Source organism: Elaeis guineensis, chromosome 15 (assembly GCF_000442705.2).
Source record: "Elaeis guineensis isolate ETL-2024a chromosome 15, EG11, whole genome shotgun sequence".
Lineage (NCBI taxonomy): Eukaryota > Viridiplantae > Streptophyta > Magnoliopsida > Arecales > Arecaceae > Elaeis > Elaeis guineensis.
In genome coordinates, this window is record NC_026007.2 from 66,809,497 (window position 1) to 66,835,293 (window position 25,797).

A 25,797-nucleotide genomic window follows, 5' to 3' on the forward strand; every position below is an offset into this window, starting at 1 on the left:
GAGAGGGGCGAAAAAGAGGAGAGGATCCACAATATACCAGAGAGATTGTGAAAGAGAAAAGGAAGATCTTTCAAGGAGAGAATTCTTCACGCCTATCGTTTCAACCTTGATCTAGAGATCGTTCAAAGCTTTCAAGAGATCTTCAATCAACAATCAACCTCTTCTCAAGCGTTCAACCGTTCATTCATCTTGAGAAAATCTGAAAAAGGGGTTCTTCATTTGAGTAAAGCTTTTATTGTTATATTTGCTCATTTAAGGAGCTGTTTTTGTATTCATCTGTGCTCTAAATATTCTTACTCTTTGTGAGTTTTGCTCTTGTTTTTGGAGGATTTCCAAAACAAGGAAAGGTTGATCCGAACCTGAAATCGGAGTGTTGTGGGTTGGCTTGTACCCGGGAAACAAGTGTTCTAGCTTGGATAGCTAGGGTCGGAGTTTCCGACGTCCTGTATTCTAGCTTGGGATAGCTAGTGTCGGAGTTTCCGACGTTTTGTATTCGGGTTGAATACAAAGGATAGTGGATTAAAATTCCCAAGTGGGATCTTGGGAGTGGACGTAGGTGCAAGGTTAGCACCGAACCACTATAAATCCTTGTGTTTGTGGTGTGCTTTATCGCTTTATCTTATTTATATCCTTGCAATACTGCTTTAGTTAATTAATATTGATTTAAAGCCATTATTTTGTTCTTCATAAGTTATCTGTTGGGCTTAAAATTTTTAGAAACCCAATTCACCCCCCTCTTGGGTTGCATAGCTGGGCAACAAGTGGTATCAGAGCCAGTGCTCTAGCCCTTCTTTGATCTAACAATCAAAGAGCCAAAGATCTATGGCAACCCATGTTGGAACTTCTCTAGCCGAGGGGCAATCAACAAACCGACCTCCACTTTTCAATGGGTCTAATTACACCTATTGGAAAGCTCGGATAAAGATTTTCATACAAGCACTCGACTATGATATGTGGAGTATCATAGTGAATGGTCCTCACACACCCACCAAGATTATAGATGGTGAGGAGTCAACCAAACCCGAGAAAGAATGGGATGAGGTTGACAAGAAATTAGCACAATTAAATGCCAAAGCTATGAATGTTCTTTATTGTGCACTAGATGCTAGTGAATTTAATCGCATTTCTACTTGTGCATCTGCTAAAGAAATATGGAATAGGTTAGAAGTCACCCATGAGGGAACAAATCAAGTAAAAGAGTCTAAAATAAACATGCTTGTACATAAATATGAATTGTTCAAAATAGAGCATGATGAGTCCATAACTGCTATGTTTACTCGTTTTACTGATATAATCAATGGTTTAAAGAGTCTTGGCAAATCTTATACTAACAGTGAACTTGTAAGGAAGATTCTCAGGTCACTGCCAAGAACTTGGGAAGCCAAGGTGACTGCCATCCAAGAAGCAAAGGACTTGAACACTCTACCTCTAGAAGAGCTTCTTGGATCCTTGATGACTCATGAACTTAGCATGATGCAACATCAAGAGGATGAAATCAAAAAGAAAAGAACCATTGCCCTCAAATCCACAACTTCACCTGATTATGAAACAGATGACTCTGAAGATGAAGATCAGGATGAGGAGATGGCTCTCATCACCCGGAAATTCAAGAAGTTTCTAAGAAAAAGGAAACAGGGGATGAGAAAGAAATTTACAAAAGGGGATCAAAGCATAGAAAAGGAGAAAGATCAAACCCCTATATGCTACGAGTGCAAGAAGCCAGGACATTTCAGATCCGAATGTCCTCAATTGAAGAAAGGTCCAAAGAAATTCAAAAAGAAGGCAATGATGGCGACCTGGAGTGCGAGTGATGACTCAAGCTCCGACGAGGAAACCTCAACCGAACAAGCCAATCTGTGCCTGATGGCACATGAAAATGAGGTAACTTCTGAATCCACTAGTGAATTTACTTTTGAAGAATTGCATGAAGCTTTCTATGATTCAATTGATGAATTAAAGAAACTAGGGAAGAAAAACAAAGAGCTGAAATTGGAAAATCAGTCCTTAGTGAAACAAGCTGAAATTCTTTCAATTGAAAAATTCACATTGATTCAAGAAAATCAAAACTTTAAGGATGAAATTAACAAACTGAAATCTATAGTAGATAAGTTCACCTTAAGTTCAAACAAGCTAAATATGATCCTTGATAATCAGAAAGCTATATATGATAAGGCTGGACTTGGTTATAAACCCCTGAAGAAACAAAAATTTTTGAAGGATATTTATGCAAATTATTCAAGCAAAAAGCCTACAAATATTACTTGTTTTAAATGTGGAAGAATAGGACATAAATCATACACATGTCTTATTAACAAATATGCAAACACAAAGAAAATATGGGTTCCAAAAGGAACCATTCTGACTAACCTGAAAGGACCCAAGAAAGCTTGGGTACCTAAGACAGAAACTTGATCTGTGCTTGCAGGTGTGTCTAGCATCCCAAGAAGGAAACAGGAAATGGTATCTTGACAGCGGATGCTCGAGACACATGACTGGTGATGAATCACAATTCATCACGCTTGATGCTAAGGATGGAGGGATGGTCACCTTTGGAGATAATGGCAAAGGAAAGATCATCGGGATAGGTAACATTGGTATCACTCCCTCCAAATACATTGAGAATGTTTTACTTGTTAAAGGTTTAAAGCATAACTTACTTACCATTAGTCAATTCTGTGATAAAGGGTATAAAGTAAGTTTTGAATCATCTGTATGCATTGTGACGAGTCCTATTAACGATGGCATTAAATTTATAGGACATAGGCATGGCAATGTTTATATGGTAGACTTGAATGATTTAACTAAATTAGACATGCAATGCCTAGTTTCCTTAAATGCTAAAATAAATGAGACTAGTTGGCTGTGGCATCGTAGACTTGCACATATTAGCATGCATTCTCTTTCAAATTAATCAAAAAGGATTTAGTTCTCGGTTTGCCAAAATTAAATTTTGAAAAGGATAAAATTTGTGATGCATGCCAATTAGGTAAACAAACTAGAATATCATTTAAATCCAAAAACACTATTTCAACTTCTAGACCTTTAGAGCTCTTACATATGGATTTATTTGGACCAACTAAAACCACTAGTCTAGGAGGAAAACGATATGGATTTGTAATAATTGATGATTACTCTCGTTTTACTTGGGTTTTCTTTTTAGCTCTCAAAATGAAACTTTTCAAATTTTCACGAAATTTCATCGAAAAGTCACTAATGAAAAAGGGTTTTCAATTCAAAATATTAGAAGTGATCATGGAACAGAATTTGAAAATCATGACTTTGAAAATTTTTGTGATGAAAATGGAATTGGCCACAACTTCTCTGCTCCTAGGACACCCCAACAAAATGGGGTAGTTGAAAGGAAAAATAGAACCTTAGAAGAAATGGCCCGTACCATGCTCTGTGAAAGCAACCTTCCAAAATATTTTTGGGCGGAAGCTATTAACACAGCATGTTACATTTTAAATCGTGCTTTAATAAGACAATTTTTAAAGAAAACCCCTATGAACTTTGGAAAGGAAGAAAACCAAATATTGCCTATTTTCATGTTTTTGGTTGCCGATGTTTTGTATTAAATAATGGCAAAGAAAAACTTGATAAATTTGATGCAAAATCAGATGAAGCAATCCTTCTAGGCTACTCCTCCACTAGTAAAGCATTTAGAGTGTTCAACAAAAGAACCTTAGTAGTTGAGGAGTCCATACATGTTGTCTTTGATGAATCTAACGATCTTCCTTCAAGGAAGAATAAGGGTGTTGATGATGCAGATCCACTAATAGAAGGTATGAAGGAGATCACTCTAAAAGATTCAGCAACTCCAGAAGACAAGGATCAAGAAGATGAACAAAATGAGAAAGGTGAAGAAATTCAAGAACAACCTCAAGGTACAAATGACTTACCCAAGGAATGGAGGTATGTTCACAACCACCCTAAGGAATTAATTATCGGAGATCCTATGCATGGGGTAAAACACGTTCTTCACTTAGAGATGAACTTAATCATTGTGCTTTTGTATCTCAACTTGAACCTAAAACTTTTGAAGAAGCTGAAAATGATCATAACTGGATTAATGCTATGCAAGAAGAACTCAGTCAATTTGAAAGAAATAATGTTTGGACCTTAGTGAAAAGACCTAAAGATTATTCAATAATTGGCACAAAATGGGTCTTTAGAAACAAATTAGATGAGCATGGAAATGTAATTAGAAATAAAGCAAGACTGGTTGCTAAGGGATATAATCAAGAAGAAGGAATTGATTTTGATGAAACCTTTGCACCTGTTGCTAGATTAGAAGCCATTAGACTTCTACTTGCTTATGCTTGCTTTATGAAATTCAAACTATTTCAAATGGATGTTAAAAGTGCATTTTTAAATGGATATATTTCTGAAGAAGTATATGTAGAACAACCCCCTGGATTTGAAAATCATGCTTTTCCCAATCATGTCTTTAGATTAAATAAAGCTTTATATGGTCTAAAACAAGCACCTAGAGCATGGTATGAAAGGCTAAGCAAATTTCTACTAAATAATGGTTTCTCAAGAGGCAATGTGGATACAACTCTATTTATTAAAAGAAACCAAAATGATATGCTAATTATACAAATTTATGTTGATGACATAATTTTTGGGTCTACTAATGAATCCCTTTGTCAAGACTTTGCTAAGCTTATGCAGGGAGAGTTCGAGATGAGCATGATGGGAGAACTCACCTTCTTCCTCGGACTCCAAATCAAACAATCAAAAGAGGGAATCTCCATCACCCAAAGCAAGTACACCAAGGAACTACTCAAAAGATTTGGAATGGAGAACTGCAAACCAATTGGCACACCAATGAGTCCCTCATGTAAGCTTGACAAGGATGATGAAGGTAAAAGCGTAGACTTAAAATACTATAGAGGTATGATTGGCTCATTATTATATTTAACTGCAAGTAGGCCTGATATCATGTTTAGTGTTTGCTTATGTGCAAGATATCAATCTAATCCTAAGGAATCTCATTTGAATGCTGTTAAAAGAATCCTTAGATACTTAAATGGTACACAAACTATAGGGTTATGGTACTCTAAGGACTCACAAATTAATTTGTTAGGATATTCTGATGCTGATTTTGCTGGATGTAAATTAGATAGAAAAAGCACAAGTGGAACTTGCCAATTTCTTGGAGTTAACCTAATCTCATGGTTTAGCAAGAAACAAAATTCGGTAGCACTGTCTACGGCTGAGGCCGAATACATTGCAGCCGGAAGTTGTTGTGCTCAAATCTTGTGGATTAAGCAACAACTCGAAGATTTTGGAATCAAACTTAATGAAACACCAATAAAATGTGATAATACAAGTGCTATAAATCTATCTAAAAATCCAATACAACACTCAAGATCTAAACATATTGAGATAAGACATCATTTTATAAGAGAACATGTTCAAAACAAAAATATAATTCTTGAATATGTTTGCACTGAAAATCAATTAGCTGATATCTTTACAAAGGCCCTTAGTGAGGAAAGATTCTGTGAAATTAGGAGAAATCTAGGAATTCTAGATCCATTTGTCTGAAATTTCTCAATTTCCAAAGAATAGATGTCAAAATCTCTTAGAGCTCAATTTTCAACATCTATCCTAGTTCCAAAAGCTCAGGTTTATCACTCTAAAAACTTATCATTGAGCAAAATTCTTTCTCCCAAAATTTTGAATTTTTCTGGAATTTATTTGCATTTTTCCTGATTTTCTGAACTTCATGAGTCGACCCCCATGAGTCGACTCAATGGCAAACTTGTAAATCCCACCAACTTCCATCGGGTTCGTTGTTTTTAAAACGGGAAACCTGTTTATGAGACGACTCATCTTCTCGTCGTCTTCCTTCCGAAAGCCGTCCTCTCCAAACTTCTGTTTTGCTCCAAATTCAAAGATTAATTTCGAGGCAATTCTCCCTCCTTCTCTCCACCAAAAATCGCCTCCTTGAAAAGGATTTTTCTGTGCTTTCTCGCAGTGTTTGGCGCGGGTGGAACGTGCCCTAGAACTTCACCGTTCATTCAAAATCCACTTCTTTTCTCCACCAAAATTCTTCTTTACTCTTTTGTGATCCCTCCTCCACTGAATTCAAGTCTTCTTGTTTGGATATGGCTCCAAAGATGAAACTTCCCCAAAGAAGGAAATCAATCCGAGAGCCTGAGGAAATTGTCCGAAAGAAAAGGCATGCTCAGTCTTCCACTGTTTCCAATCCAGTTTCAGTACCTGCTCAAGGTCTCTCTCAACCCTCCATAAGCCCCAATGTAAATCTTCTTTCTGATAGAAAAGTAGAAACCGGGAAAAATATAGATTTTCGGTTCTTTGAGAAAGAAGGCTTTACTTTTGCTACCAAGATCAAAAATCAAGGATGGGAACTTTATTGCTCTCTTAAGGAAGTCACCTATGTTGATCTAGTCAGAGAGTTCTACCAGAACCTAAATTATGGAAACGGATCTGTGACTTCAACTGTAAAGGGGATTGACATCTGTTTGGATTCTAGGATATTGGGAGAGATACTTCAGTTGCCTAGTGAAGGATACTCATATATGGAACTCCCAATTAAAGAAGAAGGGATCAGAATTATCTTAGGAGAAGATTTTTCAGGAAGTTTAAACAGATTGGAAGCAAAGCTACTGTCCATTGAGATGAGGGTCCTGCATCAGATTGTGACAAAACTATTCTTTCCTAGGAGTGGTAGACATGACTTACTATCTGGCAGAGATGTATGTGTCATGTTTCATATCATCACTCAGACCCCCTTAAACCTCCCTACACTTATGATAGAGGCCATGAGAGAAACTTTGAACAGATCCAAGGCACACTTGCCTTATGGTATGGCCCTTACTAGAGTTTTTAGGAGGTTTGGAGTTAGCTGTGAAGGGGAGACACCTACCAAGCTCTCACATGTGGACACTTTCAACCAACACAGCCTGCACCGAATGGGAATTACAAAGACTGTTGGTGGTTGGATCAAGGGCTCTGAAGAAAGAGCTGAGGAGAGAGCTGAGGAAAGAGCTGAAGACAGAACTGAAGGCAGAGTAGAAGAAGAAGGTCCAACTTCTCCTGTACATGATTTCAGGGCAGCTTCACCAGATACCCAGTTCATTCATGATACTGAGGCTGGCCCTTCTGAGTTTACTAGGATGCCCACACCAGTGTATCAGCCAGAGAGCAGAGCACCTCATTCAGAGTTCAGACTGGCTGACGATCAGATCGAGCATATATCTCAGCGTGTGGCTTCTTTGTTGTCTAGCCAGTGGAGTAGTACTTCTTTTGCACCTGGAGCTACTTCTTCTGATCAGACCATTACTCCCCACATCTCCACTATATTTCAGATGATTTCAGATCAGTCCGTCAGGATACAGCAGCTTGAGGATACTGTCTGGAGACTTACTGGCAGAGTTCTTGACTTGCAGGGGCAAGTCCTTGCATTGGCCCATCCCCAGCCACAGGAGTCTACTATTGAGGTCACAGACCTCACTGCAGAGGCTGGCAGGCTCAGAGGAGCACTAGAAGGTGGATATGAGCTACTGAGGAAAGAGATCAGAGGATCGAGTGAGCATGCTACCACCCAGTTCACTGCTCTACTTCAATCTGTTTCCAGAGCACTGAACGTCCTTGATTCTATCAGACTCATGGTATCAGCCCTAGCATCTCAGCGTTCTCAGCCACCAAGTTCATCTCGTTCTCCTGCTCGTGGCAGAGGCAGACGGGGTAGAGGACGCACTTCTGATCCATCATCTTCTCATACTATATCTGATGACTCCGATCCATGATTTGTCTTGATCATTGACTTATCTTGATCTTTACTAGGTTCTAGGAGTTAGTATCTTGTTCTAGGATCTATACCTTGGGGCCATGTATTGACATTTAGCTGGTTGAATTATATGTATTGAAACAATTATGATTTTAATGGAATCATCTTTTACCTATATTTCTACCTCTTTGTAATGATTATATTTTGGTTATATTTCAATCTCCGATACATCTGTTGAAATATTATCTTCTCCTTATTGTTGTTTGCTATTGATAATTGCTATATTAAGGGGGAGCAAACATCTGTGAAAAACTCTAAAGAGGAAGAAATTAAAGAATATTTTTCAGAAAAGGAAAAGAAAGAGTTAACTATGTTTGATGATGTCAAAAAGGGGGAGAAATTAAAATTAAACAAAAATTGAAATTAGACAAAAAGCAAAACCCTAAATTATGAGAAAAAAGGGGAGAAATTAAATTAAAACAAATATTGAAAAAAAATTAAATAAATATTGGAGAAATTAGACAAAAACAAGGATTGAAAGATTAAACAAAACTTTGAGAAATTTTGGTATCGAAATTTGGTATCAGACAGAGAAATTTGGTATCAGACAGAACTTTAATCCATCAAAAGCAAAATCATGAGTACAATGCAAATAAGTATTTTTTATATATATGCTCTGATATTCAAACTTGCTTTTGAAATTTTACTCACCTTGAGACATCAATAAGAAATTTGTTTTACTCTGATTCATCCTACAATTTCTTTCAACTTGATCTGATACATGATAACATTTGATCCGATACAGTGTGAAGGTTTCTCTAAAATATTATAACATTTGCTCTAATACTGTATGAAATTTTCTCTGATACATTAAAATTTTCTTGCTCTGATAAAATCTTTTCTGATATCATTGTAAAAATTATTTTTGCTCTGATACATAGAAAAAGTTATTTATCTTCTCTTGCTCTGAAATATCTTGAACTCAAAATGATCTAATACCCTTTTCAAATCTTTAAGAAAATGGACAAACTATTTTTGCATTTATATTACATGCCAAAAGAATCATACTCTTTTCAAGCATATACACCCATAATGGATTCTTTTGAAATTAATGCTTTAACATAAATATTTTTGTTCATATGTTTTGTCATCATCAAAAAGGGGGAGATTGTTGCTCCTAGATTGATTTTGATGATTACAAAGCAGATTGAAGGGATACAAACAATTGAAAAAGTCCTTATGCTCTTCAAGGGCAAAATCGTAATTTTGCTAAAATCCTGATTTGATAGTACCATTTGGTAGAACAAATGATTTGAAATCTATTGGTGAAAATTTCATTGTGTTTGGACTAATATTTTTGAAGTTATGAAGGTTTAAAGTGCATGAGTCGACTCATGAGTCAACTCATGGCACTATGAGCTGAATGGCACGAAAAAATTCCCATGGCACGCTGGATTTTTTGGCTTGGCACGACCTGTGAGTCGACTCATGAGTCGACCCACAAGGCATGAGTCGACTCATGAGTCGACCCCTGCTGATTTGAACCGAAAAATTCAGAAATCAGATCTTCTGGTCTGTTGCAACAGAAGTCGACTCATGAGTCGACTCCTGAAGCATGAGTCGACTCATGAGTCGACCCCTGCGACGGGAAATGTCAGCAACGGCTATTTTTTTGCCCGTTTTAATTGCCATTTATGCTTCCTAAAAATCCTCTAACGGCTCTTTATCTGCCTAAATTGTTTTCTCTTGCTTCTAATGCTACAAAATGCTTTAAATGATGAAAGAAATTGCAGATTAAATAGCGGATCAAACGTGAAATCAAATGTAGAGAAGAAAAGAGAGGAAAAAGGGAAGAACAGAAGAGAGGATCCGAAATTTGCAAGAAAAAGCCTGAGATCAAAGAAATATCCATAGAGAAAAAGAGAGAGGATCCACAATATACCAGAGAGATTGTGAAAGAGAAAAGGAAGATCTTTCAAGGAGAGAATTCTTCACGCCTATCGTTTCAACCTTGATCTAGAGATCGTTCAAAGCTTTCAAGAGATCTTCAATCAACAATCAACCTCTTCTCAAGCGTTCAACCGTTCATTCATCTTGAGAAAATCTGAAAAAGGGGTTCTTCATTTGAGTAAAGCTTTTATTGTTATATTTGCTCATTTAAGGAGCTGTTTTTGTATTCATCTGTGCTCTAAATATTCTTACTCTTTGTGAGTTTTTGCTCTTGTTTTTGGAGGATTTCCAAAACAAGGAAAGGTTGATCCGAACCTGAAATCGGAGTGTTGTGGGTTGGCTTGTACCCGGGAAACAAGTGTTCTAGCTTGGGATAGCTAGGGTCGGAGTTTTCGACGTCCTGTATTCTAGCTTGGGATAGCTAGTGTCGGAGTTTCCGACGTTTTGTATTCGGGTTGAATACAAAGGATAGTGGATTAAAATTCCCAAGTGGGATCTTGGGGAGTGGACGTAGGTGCAAGGTTAGCACCGAACCACTATAAATCCTTGTGTTTGTGGTGTGCTTTATCGCTTTATCTTATTTATATCCTTGCAATACTGCTTTAGTTAATTAATATTGATTTAAAGCCATTATTTTGTTCTTCATAAGTTATCTGTTGGGCTTAAAATTTTTAGAAACCCAATTCACCCCCCCTCTTGGGTTGCATAGCTGGGCAACAGGTGGGCACCGCAGAGAGCGGTGGTAGCAAGAGGAGTGGGAGGCGGCCAATATAGAGAGACAACGATAGGATAGTTCAAAGAAAGGAAGGAGGAGAGGTAGAGAGATGAGGGTGCTAGTGCGAGAAGTGGCCGACGTGGTGGAGAGGCAGCCTATGTAGGAAGAGGTGGACCAAGGTAAAGGAGCTTTGATGATGTTTAATTTAAACTCCCCTAATTACCCCTATCTAATAAAATATAATTGAGGAGTGCTAAGCAAACTCCAAAAATTATTGGTTACTGTGAAGTATTGGTGACATAAAAAAAATAATAAAATCCAAAAATTAGTTTAGAAATTAAACTAATATTTACTTAAATATTTATAAAAAATATAAAAATATAAAATCAAGTGAAAGGTGTGCTAAACACTGCACTAAGAGAAAGGTCTCCCTTTTCATGTAGATGATCAATGAATATATATACAATACATTAAAACTGAGACCAAGGCCTCCTCGGTGTGAAAAATGTTGACTATCCATCAGAGGATAGATGGTGTGCATCCAGCATGTAGGAAAAAAAAATGATGCTTCATCCGAAAAAGAAAGTAGCGGCCTGGATTGGATGGATCGAAGATGCTTATGGTGGCTGAGCAGGCTGACTCTGCTCTGGCTCTCTTCTCCCATGCTATTTCCTATCACAAGAGAGGTGCATGCAAAAAAAAAAGAGAACGAGGAATAGGGCAGATGAAAAAAAATCTCAGAAAGAAGATTTTTGAAAAAAAAATTAGAAAATATTGATGCCAAGTGCGGATTATCTTATCGGTTTCTTTCCGTACTTTAGCCTATATATACTAAATAGAAAAGATGATGTGGGGAGTATTTTTTTTTATGGGTCTGTTTCTGATTGCTGCTTCTTTTATTTTTTATCAGGCTTATTAAGGAAAGATCGAAGAGGGTGGCAGCAGACAAGAAAAATCGAGTAAAGAGAGCTAGAGAAGGTGAGTTTAAGGATTTTTGTTTATTTTTTGAATTTTCCTTACCAAATATTTGTAATTTTCATTCCCTTATTAGTTAAATTTTTCTTTCATCGTAATATCAGAAACAGCATTTTGTTTCTTATTAGGAATGTAGGGGGGTTGCTGCTTATATTTTGGCAACCTTTCACTCCTTTATTTACAAACATTACGTGAGGAAAGAGAGAGATAAAGGGTTTCTATCATGCTATGGTAGCCTTCCTCAACATCCACATAAAATAAAAAAAAATGCCACAGTTGCTGCAAAAATTCAGCAGCCTTCCAATGAACAAAAAAAAGAAGGAATAGAGGTTTGCGGTGAAGCCTTCTAATGAACAGAAAGAAAAATATGTATGAATTTTGATGGATCAGATTAGGATTTGGTGAACAGAAAGAAATGGATGGATTAAGAGGAGGAAAGAAGATACAGGTTGTTGGGTTTAGGGATGGATTGCGACCAGATCCATACAAATCAACTAATAAATACGTTAAACAGGTTGTAGGTCATTCGGCTAACAAGTTAGTGGATTCTATTAGGATTAGAGTTAAGATAGAGGATCCAGTTAGGATTAGCTATCCAACTAGGGTTAGGGTTAGGCTAGGAGGCTGGTTAGGGTTAAGGTTAGGTTCTGCTGAGGCTTAGGGTTAGGGTTAGGTTATGCTAAGGGTTAGGGTTAGGGGTTGTATTAGGGTTGGGGCTCGGGTTAGAGTTAAGGTTAGGTAGGGATGTAGAGAAGGTTGGATTAGGGAAGAGAACCCCCCAAAAAAATAAAAATAAATGGTCGAAAGAGGAAGGGAGGAATAGGGTTTGGATCGAAACAAAAAAAAAATAATAGAAAAAAAAAAATAATAAGTACAAGATTAGGGTTAGGGTAGGGTTGCAAAGAAAGCTGGATTGGAGAAGAGAACAGAAAAAAATGAAATAGATGGTGGAGAAGATGAAGAGAGGAATAGGGCTTAGATTTGCAATGAAAAGAAAAAAAATAGAAAAAAAAATAAGTAATATAATCCAAAGATGGTTAGAAATAATAGATCATGAAAATGAGATTTATCTTGGTTCATCTGGAGATGAGCATGTCTATATGGGTCAGAAAAAAGGTGCAAAGCACCTTCGCTGCTTGTCGTAGGGTCTTCAGAGATACTATCCTTTGCCGCATCATCTTCGAAGATGAAAGACAGAAAGAAAATAAATCCAAAATCAACATCGGGATCAAAAAATACAAAACTACCTGCGCCGCTCTTTTCTTCATCCTCTCTAGCCATGGAATGACCACTGATAGAGAAAATCTAACGAAGAAAGACCGATAGTGTTGGTTAGGGGAAAATGGAGGAGTAGAAGAAGGTTTGGAAGCGACGGTGGCAGTGGGTGGATGAGAAAGAGTTAGGATTAAAAGAAGAAAAAATAGATGCATAACAATTCTATGAGTTCTTCGTGCATTGGAAGAAAAAAAATTTAAATATATGAGGGCATCCTCATAAAAATTGTACAAATTTTTTTTTTTGAATTAATAGAGTGCATAGAAATTTTATAGGAGCGATAATACAAAAAATTTTTAGGTATCTCTGTGTAGATAATTCTATAATTTTTCTATAAATGAACTAATTATATTTTTGATTTTTTTTCTCTTTGAATATTTTTTTATTTAAATTTTAAAAAAATAATATATATGGTTTGATTTCTTGCATTCCTATAATATCTTTTCTTTCGTTTAAATAATTTTTTCTCATTTTCTTAAATTTTTGTTGTTTAATTTCTTACATGAGGCATAAAAATTTTATTTCTTTCATTTAAGATTTTTTTCTAATGAACATAAATTTGTCATAAAAATTGTGGTTCCATCATTTCTTAACCCTCTCTTTTATGAACATTTTCTTATAAAAAATATTTTTTAAATTAACTAATCATGATGTTTACGAAGTAAAGAAACTATAGCTCTTTTATTTATTATTTAATCTTCTATTCTTTGACTATGCATTCAGATTAAGAAATATTAATTAAAAATTATTTTTCAATTTTTTGATGAATATTTATAATTTATAAATATTTTTATAATTTAAACACACAATCACTATTTTATGTAATGTTTCTTAACAAATATTCTGGATGCATCGAAAATTAAAATTTTTTATTCTTTTTTATATTTATTAAGGCCCACAGCAGCGTAGTGCAGGTTTCATGCTAGTACTTTCAACATACAATACATCCTGCCTCAATCTAAATGGTCTCCAATTGTGGCTCGGGCACGTAGAGCTTAGGCCTGATGATTCCTTCAATTGCCCGAACAAATCTGCGAAATGGCGTGACAAGTATGTCGAATCAATAAAAAATAGAGGGGAAAAAAAAGGGAACAAGGGAAAAGTTCTCACAGGATTGGAGGAAATCTATAGCACTTCAAATTTGCGATCTTACTGTAACATGGGATCTAAAGAAATTTGGCTTTAGTTATACAGTAACCTTTCTTTTGGAATAAAGCCAAGGTTTAGTTGGAAACAAACCTATCAAAGTTCTTAATAGAGCTAGATAATTGCATCTAAAAGTAGTCATTGTGGACTGCCAGCAACTAGCGCAGCATGTTAACTTGTTAAAGGGCCTCCAACAACTAATAGCCATCAACACCTAATATTTCTCAAACTAAATTTGAAACAAATGCATAATTAGGCTAAAAAGTAAACTACTCGTTTGATGTTTACAACCATATAGATGGTATAAATACAAGTAGACTTGCATTAACACATCTAAGTGGGAACTAAATAAAAGATCAATAAAAAGGTCCAAATACTTTAATTTGTAAGCTTTTTCAGTTAAATCTAATGTTTCATGCCAAACATCAAACAAAAAGCTTTTAAAATCATTAAAAATCTAAAATTATTAGAAAATTATTAAAATAATTTAAATTTATCCAACACCAACCACATGTGAGCAATGTTAGGCATCAAATACATCATCTTTTCAAATAATTCCGGGCATGTTTAAATGATTGACCCGTCAGTGTCTAATTTCCAAGTTTCATTCTCTCCTTGGATTGAGCATTTCATTCTTAAGCTCAATCATCTCCTGGACTCTTCGTCCCAGCACTCTCAACCATCCTTATTTCATGTAACCATGTCAAACACCATTTTATCATATCCCATTAACCAATTACGTGGATTTACTTCAACCTGTATTGGACTATTTCTCGAAAAAGTTTTGATCACTTACATAATTTGATAGATCTTTCCATAAACTGCACTCCCAAAAGGGTCCCACTTATTAATACGATCGTACTTTTGATTCATCCAACTTATTTCTCTTCCTTCAAAGAGAGATAAATAAGTAAAAAAATATATTTTCATATATAAAAAAGTTTACGTAGAAAATTTTAAATATTGAAACGTGGAAGTGCATGGTCATTGGCAAATGTCCAAGTACATGGATGAATCTATAACCAAAAAAAAAAAAATCATGAATGAATGCTCAGATATTTTATAATATTATAAAAAAATATTTTAATATAATATTTTATAAGATATTATTTTTATATATGACTGGTTATAAATATTCAGCATTTAAGGGCTCTGATATTTCGGTATTAGATCTTTTCCTCCTTGGGATCATGGTTTTTCACAGGTGAAAGTGATTGATGTTTTCTCTCACGTGTGTTTCACGTGCAAACCCCAGCTCATCTCGTCTTTCGAGCACGAGCGAGCTGCATGGCTAGCGGAGCCAAGCTGTTCACACGTGTCACGAGTGTCTCACTCTAGGATTCAGCTCCAGATTTCAAATGCTGCTTGGCATCGATCATCATGACCGTTAATCCGGCATATTGGTTCGTCTGTGGTCCATCTAGCCCCAATCTCCCTCAGGATTCACCACGTGTCCCCCAGCCACCATTGGTTGCAGCCAACAAAAGAACATCCCCTGTAGTTTGACCCTGGTCCAAGCCACGTGACTGCCGTGTCTCCAAGCGCTCTCCCGGTTCCACGTCACCCCCTCCGCCCGGTCCGAAAATGTGGATGGAAAAAGGAAAAAAAAAACCAAGCCGGCCCCGCCCCAACTGCACTCCACCCCATCCTTATCCCACCACCGCCACCACCACATCCACCACCACTCCCCATGCCAACCCACACCCAAAAAAAAATATTCTGACGCTGACTCTAGAGAAGCTCCCATCTCGATCCCTCCACCTAAATCCATGACCGCCGGCGGTGCAACGGAGCGCCACACCGGCCCGCCGCTGGCCCCGGCGGTGAGGAAGCCCGCCCCGGCCAGCCGTGGTCCCACCTCGAGACGGTCCACCTCATCGAGGCCTACGAGGAGAAGTGGTACTCTCTGAAGCGGGGGCAGCTCAAGGCCCAGCAGTGGGAGGAGGTCGCCGCCGCCGTCGCCGCCCGCTGCGGCTTCGACGGGCTCTCCAAGAACGGTACCCAGTGTCGCCACAAGATCGAGAAGCTCCGCAAGCGCTACCGCGCCGAGCGCCTCCGCCCCACCGCCTCCGCCTGGCCCTACTTCGAACGGATGGACCGCATGGAGCGCGGGCCACTCCCTATCTCTATCCGCCCCCCGCCCTCTCCAGCCGCAGCCGCCACTGCCGGCGGCCCCTCCAGCGAGGAGGACGAGGAAGAGGAGGAGGATGAGGAGAGGAGGAGGAGGTGGAGGGGACTGCGAACAACACCAGGAGCATCCACGGCATCCTTCGGGAGGGCATATGGGGGTTTTCTAGGGTTTCGAGGAACCCCAGGTCCAGAAAAAGGCGAGCTTTTGAGGAGGAGGAGGAGGACGACGATGACAACGACAAAGAGGAGGAAGAGGAGGGGAGGGAGGGCGAGGGGAGGCGCTGTCGCAGCTGGCAGCGGTCGTGAGGAGGTTCGGAGAAGGGCTGGTGAGGATGGAGAAGAGGAGGATGGAGATGCTCAGAGAGGTAGAGAGGGATTGGATGGAGATGGAGGCGAAGAGGGCCGAAATGGTGATGGAGTCGCAGCGATTCCTCGTGGATACCATTGCCAACGCTTTCTCGTCCCTAAAGAAGGCCAAGAATTCCCCGGATTTATGAGAATCCCAGGTCTTGCACTCCCCCGACCCTTTTGTCCTTTTGATGATTTTTTTTTCCTAATAAACAACTTTTGGGAGGAGATAGCTTATCTAGCCTTTTACTGTTTTTTTTGTTTTGTTTTGTTTAGTTAAATTATGCCTTTTTTTTGGTTTTTTCGACACCCATGCCACGATGGGGACTGTGGGAATTGAATAATATTATGATTTTATTGTTGGCAATTGGTTTTGATCTGTTGCTGAAGACAGTGTTGGGCCTTTCTTAAAGAGCACGTTATTTCTTCATGGAAGGGCAAGAGAGAGAATGTTAATGAGGAAGGGTCTAAGCAAATGTATTTTATCTGGGCAAAATTCGATCAGATGGACCCCATAGTATATGAGCATTTCCTTTTTTTTTTTTTTTTTTGGTGAAGAAAACGCCGAGTCTCAGTTTACATATAAAATATCTAATGATCAAGTGGGCAGTAAAACAAGTTATAAAATATTGGATATGTGTGTCAACTAACCATATACTTTGCATCCAGGCATCCAAACCAGTCATCTTCCATCCAAAAGAATCATAACCTGTTTTGAGACACAGGGATTCTAGCTTGAAGATAAAGAGGGGGAAAGAAAAAAAAAATCATAAGAAGAATTTGAGGTAGTCAAAAGGAATAAAGGATGGATGTCTTGCTTTTTAGGTACTTTATGGTTAGATATGTTTTGTCCTTCAATTGCTTGGTTCAACAATGTCTTTTATAGTGACTTGTTGAACATATAATTGACCTTGCAAATTCGCTGTTTGGATCTGGACATTTGATAAACATGATCATTATATCAAGGAGAAGTTCTTCTGCTCATGGCCAGTAATCAGATGTTGGATGTTCCAATCATATCAAAATCCAAACTGCCTTGATACACTAAGTCTTGCCTCTGCAACCAAAACAATCTAACATTTCCATGCATGTATAAAGATTTCCAGGTGAATATACTCTAGATTTTAGATTTCCAGGTGCACATAGAATGATATAGTTTTCTCAGTTTACAACCTTATATTTGTTAATTGATTGGTGAATAAAAATTGCAATATATCAATCTTTTAAATTTTGTCAACTCATACATCTTAGTTGAATATTCTTTTGCAATTGGATTATAAATTATCGGCGAATCTAAACAAATGCATTTGGATATGGCATAAGACTATTTAACTTTGAAGTATACTGGCTTTGTTGTATATCATATATTTCGATCTATTATCTATGATTCCGATGTATCTCCTTGTAGTTTTTGGAGAGATCAGTTTTTGTTAGATTTACGAGAGTGTGTACCAGTGGAGGATATTTTTACTTTGTATTGGTTGATTCTTTGAAGTAGCCAGAGTCTTGAGGAGCTGCAAGCTAGATTAAAAAATAAATCATTCGGCAGGTGATTGGGGGGCTCGTAAGGAGGCTACAGGTGGATTTTGTGGTCTTTCCTATGATTTGACATTTTTCGCTCAGTGTGTTTTGTCATAGTTTGAGATCAGAATCCCTTCCATTTTCCTATCCACAGAATTGACCCTGCTTAAGCTGAGTATATAGGTCAAATTCATAGGAAATTATTCTCCATCCTTTTGGGGAGCCTTGCTAACTAGAGTTGTTCTTTATGATGGGAAAGGCCTGCTTTGGGTGCTGCTGTTGCTGTAGTTAACTACAGCAAGCTTAAGATGCAGGTAATTTGTCTAAAAGAAACTTGCTATTAGATATTGTTTAAGATGGAAGAATTATGTCCAAGTAGCAACAGGACAAAGGAATAAGTATTGTAAGTTCTACAACAACCCAATTAGGTGGTGTTAGTAATCCTTGCTGTTGCTCGATAGAAAGAGACACAATCAGATGGTTTCTGATTAATTCTGCAATCTTTTGTTATTTTTTTTTATGTTCTTCATATTTCATCAGGGTGATATTAGAGTGGATATGACCACTATTATGTTGAGATTCCATGAGAAATGAAGGCAAAATGATCACTTTTGCCCTATGGATGGTGGTATAGGGGAAGATATATCAGCTATTAGAGTGAGGAATCTGAAACATTTTAGAATCACTATGAGGGTGAATTGGAAAACCTAACTTGGCTAATAAAATCTAGCTTTGCCTTCACATCTAGGTGATTTTTGTGATAAATCTAGCAAATTCTTATCCCATCCAAAACCAATGAGATTTTGTCCTAGAGAGCAATAAACTTATAATAGGAATATTAGTAGAAGGTGGAATATTATAGATTTCAACAGAGTTTTAAGTTAGAGAACTTTTTGGGTTCATAGGTTGTTGGAACAGATGGAGGTTCGGAAAGAAAGGGAAGTCGAACTATTGCTGTAAAACTAAAAGGGCTCTGTTTTTGAATGGTGGGAGGAACTACATCTGAAACAAGTTTAAAGATGTTGAAATATTACTAAAGACAATTTCTATTTGGTGAGTCTGTTACAGTCCTTTCTATCACTTGTATATCAATTTAGAACTGAGATCTAATTTGCTGATTCAGTTCTTCAGATGTTCTCTAGTATCAAACTGGTTAAAAGTTGCGATAATATATGAAATGTTTGATGAATTGAACTACGATGCAGAACCTATTAAATTTCATATGCTCTTCTTTTCCACTAATTATCTTTGATATTCTACCAAAAAAAAAAAGAGAATTATTTTTGATAGAGGACAAATTATTGATGATAAAGCCATGAACCATATTTCTGTTGAATTAATCTTGAGGATTCTTGGCAGAGCCTGTTGAAATCTTTGAATGCATGCAATTATTAAATACAGAGATTTTGGAATGCTGAGCCTGAGGGAGAAGTAATCTCATTATAAGCATACAGATGTATCCTAGCTTTGAAGTTTGAACTTTGAAGTATTTGAATGCTAAGCAGAGACAATTAAGGTTTAAACTTGCAGGTGTTATAGACAATTTGGCATCAACTGTAACTATATAAACATCATGTGAAAAAAAAAAAAGAGAAAATGATCTCCATAATGAAAATACGTACAACAGCATCCAAGTTTTCAAGCATTTATTGTCTAGGTTCCGGATTCAAGTATAGACATGTTGGAGTAGTTCAGTGAGGACTGTTTGTGAAATCTTTTACTTTATCTTTGAGGGAGTAATCCAGATTATATCATGAAAAGGTACCAATGGGTGACTGACAACAGTTGGTTAGCAGCTTAGCTTCAACGAATTAAGGTGACTTTAGCATTATTTTGACTAGTGTTGACTTAAATTCCTTCTAGGATCAAATCAGAGTTATACAAACTAGATTTTTTTGTCTTTGTTTTTTCTTTTTCAAAAAAATTGATGATAGATTTTCTTTGGCTGATCAGCCTGATATCTACCTATAAGGAACCTTTGTAATTATGTTGGCTGGTTGCTTAGGGGATAAATCATAGTTGAACCAGGATTTGTCTAGAAAAAACTGTGAAAATTTTGGCCAGATGATTGAAGGTCTGACTGATTCTTTTTAAAACCATTGGGAGTCCTTAATGGACCCATTAAGTGGGACCAATAGCTCTATGGATTATTCAATTTGAATGGGGAAATAGGTGTACACAGCCTGCTGTTATTTTATTTGATACACTATTTTTCTGAAATAATACAAGATTTTTTGGGCTTGTTTCTTCTTCTACCATCTTATCCAACTAATCAAAGAATGTTGTTATTAGAGGCAAAATTGGTAACTTCCCTTAGAACATGGAAGGTACTATACAAATGGTTTGTAGAGAACCATGTCTAGTATTATTGAAGTGTCCAACAGTGGCTAGTTAAAGTTCTTTACCAGTTTAGACAAGTTTTAAGTCAGTATTTTGAGAGTACTGTTTTTGGCTTTTATTCTTGTATTTGAATACCTTTTATTCTTGAATTTTTAAAAACTTGAAGAAACACTTCTGCATATTTTACATGCTGTAAGCGAGCTAGCAAGTTCTGTAGGCAACTTTTCTTGGTAGATTCTTGTTCAACTGGAGGAGACAACAAAAATTTGGACTTAAAATTGGACTATCTAAGTTGGTGCGTGGACAATCCCTACTTTATTTTGTTTAGGGCTCTTTCAGTGACATATTATTAGCCCTTTAAACTATCATCTTAGTGGTATAAATTCTCTACATTTTTTACTTCCTTCCCTTTTTAGATATTTTAAAAATCAGGATTCTTCGATAGTTGAATAGGTGGTGAACTTATTAAGAAATTTTGGGTGGTATAGGAATCTTGACTATTACATATCCTATTTTATGGGTGAAGTTATCATGTACTTTGTGTTGTTTAAAAAGAGGTTTATTTTTCTAAGATTTCATTAATGGAATTATGTGTAGGAGATGGTGTGGAAAAAGATTGTAATGGGTGGATAGCATCTAGAAAAACTTTTCATGTGCATGTATAAATATACATATTGTAAAACTTTTCATAGCATCATAGTTAAAAGTATTATATCTTGGCAAAAAGGTTTTAAGTCATTGCTTGTTGTATCAGAGAACTATTTACAATTATGCACAAAGTCAAAAGGACATAGCCCTTTGAGATGCTTCATCATGCCCTTTGTTTTGTCTTGCTTGGGATGTATTGGTTATTGCTTGCAAGGTTTTCAATCTCGGGATTGGTACATCTACTGATAGCTTACTGATACCGGTCCGTGTCGGTATAATACACCTTATACCAACCTGGTAGTATAGGCAAGAAAATAGCTATACGATTGTCTATAATGTAGCATATTGAGCCCTCTTACTGAATCAGCTCCTTATTGGGTTGGTATGGTATGCTAAGTATCAGCTGCTGCAAGTCGGTAGGAAAAACCTTGATTGCTTGTATCATTTTTGACTTTGGTTTTCTAAAGGTGGTTTTGCTCTTGCGACTTTAACTTCGGAATATATCTTCTTCTAGAGTCGTTGGGAAAGGTCTCCTACCCTAGGTGTAAAGCCAAATAGACCTTCCCTTACTCTGGTTGGACCCCATTATTTCTTCTAGATAGTTTGACTTCACATGTTCTATTTCTATGTAGAGCATATTTCTTCCTAGATCAATACATATGTAGGCACTATTCTGTCAACGTCCTTCCCATGTTGGATGGCTTCAATTGGAGGAGTTGCTAGGTCCACAGCATCCGGGTTTGCAACAACTACAGTGATTTTGCCAATTGTTGGAGGTTTGCTAGTGATCACTTGACCACCAGTGAAGTCATCACATCTCCTAGGAAAGGATTCTAGCACATTTGTGCCCTCATTTCCATCTCTCAAGGTTACTCAAAAGATGTCTTTATTCACACTAAGCTCCCCAACAATAATGAATAAATACAAGATAGTAGGTTTAGTTTCAGGAGAAATACAGTTAAAATCTCTAGTTCGGGGCAACTAACTATGATCACTTTTTGACTATGATTAAACCCAAAATAAAACAAAATGACCTTAACAAACTCAAGTGGGGCGCTCTTTGTTTTTTGTTCCTCACACCTGTCATAGGTTTTAAGCTCTCAACTAGGGTGCTTTCATCGTTTCTTCCACTTATCTGTCATAGGACATGAGGACTTACAATAGAAATGGGCTGCGTGAAATAAATTTGGAGTACAAGAACTTTTAGAACTGGCAACATGTGGATGAAAACAATTATGTAAGAGAAAAATTGCTTTCGTGACATGCTATTGGTGGGACTAGCTATTTGTCTGCCGTGAATTGGTAGGCTGGTAAAACTCATTGGTGGATCCTTACATGAAAAACAGGATAAACCACTCTATGTAAAACAACCTGATCATGTATGAGAACAAGGCATACCACTTTGTGCCAATGGTATGGTACTTATGATGAAACAAAATGACCTTACAAACTCAACCAAGGCTCTCTTTGTTGTTTGTTCTGCACACCCATCATAGGTTTTAAGCTCTCAACTATAGCGCTTTTCATTGTTCTCATCTGTCATAAGACTCTGAGGACACACAACAGGAATGGGCCGCATGAAATAAATTTGGAGTACGGGAACTTTAGAACTGGCAAGATGTGGATGAGTTCAATTATGCAACAGAAAAATTGGTTTTGTGACATGCTATTGGTGGGACTGGCCATTTGTCTGTCATGAATTGGCAGGCTAGTAAAACCTATTGGTGGATCCTTACATGAAAAACAGGATAAACCACTCTATGTAACACAATCTGATCATGTATCAGGACAAGGCAGACTACTTTTGCTAATGGTAGGATACTTAATGATTTTCTTGAATTATCAAAGTGGCCCATATTTTGGGTTCTACACATGAATTGTAGGGGAAAGGCTCTATCTACAATCAAAAAATATCAGAAAACTGCAATGTTGCATCAAATAAATGAGGATTAGGCTTATTAATGACTAGTGGGGACTCATTGAGGGTCAACCTGAAGGGATTGGAAGATTATCAGTGAGGTGGACTCCTTTACCTGAACTCTGGTGTTCACCTCGAAGAATCTGTGTCTATCATGGATTTTTGAGTTGTGCCAAACTCTTAAATAATCATTAAATTCTTTGCTGGAACTTTTAGAGATCAATGGAGATTTGATCTTTCTACAGCAGGTTTGATCCAACAGTGACATTTGAATAGGCTTCTGCCATTTTAGGAGCTAGGATAAGGATGTGCAGAAAAAAAAATTGCAAGATGTCATGATTCTTGTGTCCATGTGCTATATATGGAGTTTGGTTGAGGATCATGCATATTAGAACTATTTGACGACTAATATGTTTTAGTGATTTCTATTATACAATTTATAATCCCTGAATATATAATTTAGTCAAAATTGGTTTTATCAAAGCTTAGTAGGTCTAGAGGGGCCTTTCTTGTTGTTGTTGGATTCAGATATGGTGGGTTGGAGAAGTATTAAAAGCAAAGTCTGGTGCATTATTTACCGATGACCAAAAATCTTTCAAGGCATCCTTTCAATAGTTGGATGCAAATCTTGAATGCCTTCATATAACCACATGTACAGCCCCCCTTCTTTTGCTCAATCGTGATGACTTGTTCGCATTAAGTTGTGGCCAAGTTTGCTGATTATAGTGAGAGACAGCTAAACTTAGGAGGTCTGATGATGGCATTATTCCAATTCAATTCAAAAACCACATCAGCCAAATGATTAGTGGAATTTCGTTATTGGTCTCTAAAGCATCCTGAGAGTATTATATATATAGTGTATAAGACCATATGAGTCAATTCTTGTAATGAGTGCAAGTATATCAGTAGGGCATGAAACCAATAAAAGAAAAATAAATCAGTAGGGCATGAAACCAATATTTACATTTAAAACATACGTCTAGATCTGCATGACATTGAAGTAGGGGTGCAAGGTTAAAGATACAATTCTCTCCAGACTTGTAGAGAATGAAAGAATATATGTCTCATTTGTGGATAACGTAAATTGCATGGTTATTTTGTCATTTCTATACATGTATTTGGCTGCTTTTCATACGTAATAGAGAAACACAGTAGTTTTGATTTCCTAGGAGGTTGTATGAATTACATATGGATGTTTGCGGTTCTGGGTTGTGTAGTAGTAGTTGCTTGTCAGTGAAACTACAGAGAATATGCTGTCATTGGGCACTAACATAACTAAAACCTCGATAACATTAGCTACTAATTTGATTGCTTATGTTATTTGGATTTGGTTGTAGTGGTAGAAAATTAGAAGTGGTGCATGCAAACAATATAACTGGCAAATACAAGGATGTTGAGGCGGCTGTGGGGCAAAATTAAGAATGGTGAAGCTAGAAACTGTTGCATCTTAGAAAGCTTACTAGCTGGCCTACTAGAAGAAAGAGCTAACATGAAATCATTTTCTTCTTCTTCTTTTTTTTCTTTTCATTGGTAGTGTTTTTTTGGGGTGGGCGGGTTTTTGTTTGGGGTGTGCGCTAAGTTTACAGAATTCTAAATATTACGGCACCTCATAAGGTTTTAGCAAGGTCACTATTATAAACTGTCGTGTTATCCATTTGTTTCTTGGTAAGCTGATTTATCTGTGGGGCTGGCTGTATAAAAATGTGAGCTGATATCACCACATGGCTGTTACTCTTTGTATGTTACATGCTGAGTAGATAATCTTCTTGCTGAATGCGTGAACAAATTTCAAGCTCTGGAAAGTCATATTTGAGGGAATAGATGCAGGTTAAAGTGTTTGTACTTTATAAAACAGTGCCTGCGGTTGGGGCTTATGCCGAATTATAGCACCACCAATCAATTATTAATTGTTCGGTACTGATTCCGCGGGCAGTTTGTACAATTGCTGTATGGGGAAATTCCTATGATGAGGTTATCCAGTTTACAAAGGTGGTGAACTGGGTCATCTTTACTACAGATTGCAGCGAGCTGAATCATTTATCTGTGAGAGAGTGCTGCAATTCTGATCAAGAGGGAATAGATCTGAAACTTTTGACAGCACTTGAATAAATTCTTGGATTTTGAGTACTGAAATTACTTTAGTTTTTCCTGATCCACCAATTGCCCCAGTGAGGAACAAGAATTCCATTTAGGCATTATTCAATACTGGATGCATGAAGAGCAAAAGCGGTAGTGATATTTATTACATGTTAATAGTCAAAGATCTGGAGTATTTCAGATTACCATGAGAAGCCACACGCACAGAAGACACAGGAAAAGATGTTTGTTCTTTACTGTTGTTGTATACGTGGCGGCCGTGCGCCTTGAGGCACCATACAGGATGTGGGCCCCGGTGAGTACATGGATAGCGTTCAATCCAACTGGACCTAAGTTCTAGGGACTTGAAACCGAGGCGTCATGCATCAGGACCTCATGCCACCTCTTGAAATTTACAGCAAAGTAATATTAGTCCAACATGTAAAGTTTTTGGACTGGCAGCCTGCTGCCATTTCGTGCTGAAACCTTACTGACCTTGTGCCATTTGCATCATTGAGGCAATGAGCTCCGGGGGCTTGGACTATGAAAGTTCAAATCATGGCTTTCTGGATAGGAGAGCTGCTATGAGCTAAGCTTCTTTACGTGCCACCATGCAAATTTGATTAATATTTTTTTTAATTAAATTTTTTCCCTTCTTTTGAGACTGGGCTAGGACGTTCCTGCTCGTATTTGGGTTAAATCTTGCAACACTCCAGACTCCCTGGACTTCAATTGATATACGAAGGGAATGATAACTGAGCTGATCTTATCATGATGAGTTTGATATAGGCTGTTGCGATGATTTCAGTGTCCCAGATAGAATGGAAATTTAAAAAACGATATTGTCGGATATGTAGATCTCTCCCTCTTGGGAAAAAGGCAGTTTCAAAGTAAAAATATCGGAGGAAATAGAATGGATTGATTTTTTGTACGAGTATCGCTAAGCAAATGGTCATTGATGGCCAATGGTGGGCCAAATATTATTGTTGACCA

The 25,797-nt window shown here is 37.3% G+C and overlaps 1 protein-coding gene across 1 annotated transcript; it reads left to right on the plus strand.

Annotated features, from left to right (window-relative positions):
* The first annotated feature begins 15,450 nt into the window (after positions 1-15,450).
* On the plus strand, positions 15,451-16,668 carry LOC105058439 (uncharacterized). Its single transcript, XM_073249525.1, is given in 4 exon segments — positions 15,451-15,653; positions 15,656-16,033; positions 16,036-16,226; positions 16,229-16,668. Coding segments are annotated over 4 exon segments (852 nt in total). The 5' UTR covers positions 15,451-15,592; the 3' UTR covers positions 16,451-16,668.
* Positions 16,669-25,797: the final 9,129 nt, after the last annotated feature.